The sequence below is a fragment of the Mesitornis unicolor genome, unplaced genomic scaffold (assembly GCF_000695765.1).
Source record: "Mesitornis unicolor isolate BGI_N332 unplaced genomic scaffold, ASM69576v1 scaffold32118, whole genome shotgun sequence".
Classification (NCBI taxonomy): Eukaryota; Metazoa; Chordata; class Aves; order Mesitornithiformes; family Mesitornithidae; genus Mesitornis; species Mesitornis unicolor.
This window is the reverse complement of record NW_010200299.1, coordinates 1-1049: the sequence shown is the minus strand read 5'-3', so window position 1 is coordinate 1049 and position 1049 is coordinate 1. Positions and strand designations below refer to the sequence as shown.

The 1049-nt window shown below is 67.2% G+C and overlaps 1 protein-coding gene across 1 annotated transcript; it reads right to left on the bottom strand.

The window, feature by feature from the left end:
- Positions 1-57: 57 nt before the first annotated feature.
- Positions 58-933, bottom strand: DBNDD1 (dysbindin (dystrobrevin binding protein 1) domain containing 1; the record flags this gene model as incomplete). The annotated part of the gene is made up of 2 exons (XM_010189706.1): positions 58-216; positions 793-933. Coding segments are annotated over 2 exons (300 nt in total), but the record flags the coding sequence as incomplete, so codon positions are not given.
- Between the last annotated feature and the right edge of the window lie 116 nt (positions 934-1049).

Sequence of the window (1049 nt, the reverse complement as noted above, 5' to 3'; positions counted from 1 at the left end):
CGGCCGGACAGATGGACGAAGGGGTGGATGGACGGATGGACAGGCCCCATCGCTCACCGCTGGGCGGTTCCCCGGCCGCGTTCTCCTCGTCGGAGTCGGCGAAGACCTCGGCCAGCTCCTGGTCCGACATGTCGGTCAGCTCCGTCAGGTCCAGCAGGTCGAAGTGCACCTCCAGCGAGAAGATGCTACTCAGGGGCTCTGCGGGAGGGGGCCGTGCTGGGACACACACCCGTGCTGGGGCGCCTACCCGGCCAGAGACCCCGGGGATGGGCTGCGGGTGGGGGGGAGGGGGACGAGGGTCTGGGGAGCCAGGGGTGATTAGGGTCTCGTCTGGGGCAATGACCAGCTCAGGGCAAGCAGGGGATGCCAGAGGCTGTCAGGAGATGCTTTTGGGCAGGGGACCCCAGAAGCAGGCAGGGGATGCCAGGGACTGGCAGGGACCTCAGGGGCTGGCAGTGGACAGGCAGGGACCCCAAGGACAAGCAGGGACCTGAGGCCAGACAGGGGACCCCAGGAGCTGGCAGGAGATGCTATGAGCAGGGGACAAGCAGGGGACCCCAAAGACAAGCAGGGGACCCCAGGAGCAGGCAGGGACCCCAAGGACAGGCAAGGGACCCTGGGGGCAGGCAGGAGGTGCAAGGGACAGGCAGGGACCCCAAAGACAAGCAGGGACCGCAGGAGCAGGCACAAGACCCCAAAGAGCAGTCAGGAACCCCAGGGGACAGACAGGGATCCCAAAGCCAGGCAGGGACTCCAGGAGCAGGCACAGGATCCCAACTAGCAGTCAGGAACCCCAGGGGACCTGCAGCAGGCTGGCACTGGGGAAGGGGATGCCACCCTGTTCCTCCGGGGGTCCTCCAGGTGGGTCCTGGGCCGGGCCGTGGGGAGGAGTCCCCGCTGGGTGCTCTGGGGCCAGCACCTCCTTGCTGAGCTCTGTGACACCGGCACCGGCACATCAGTGAACGCAGCTCCCTGCTGGGGTGTCCCGGCCGAGGGGGAACAGGGACAGCAGGACCCTGTGGGAAAGATGACACTGTGGAAGCATGGGA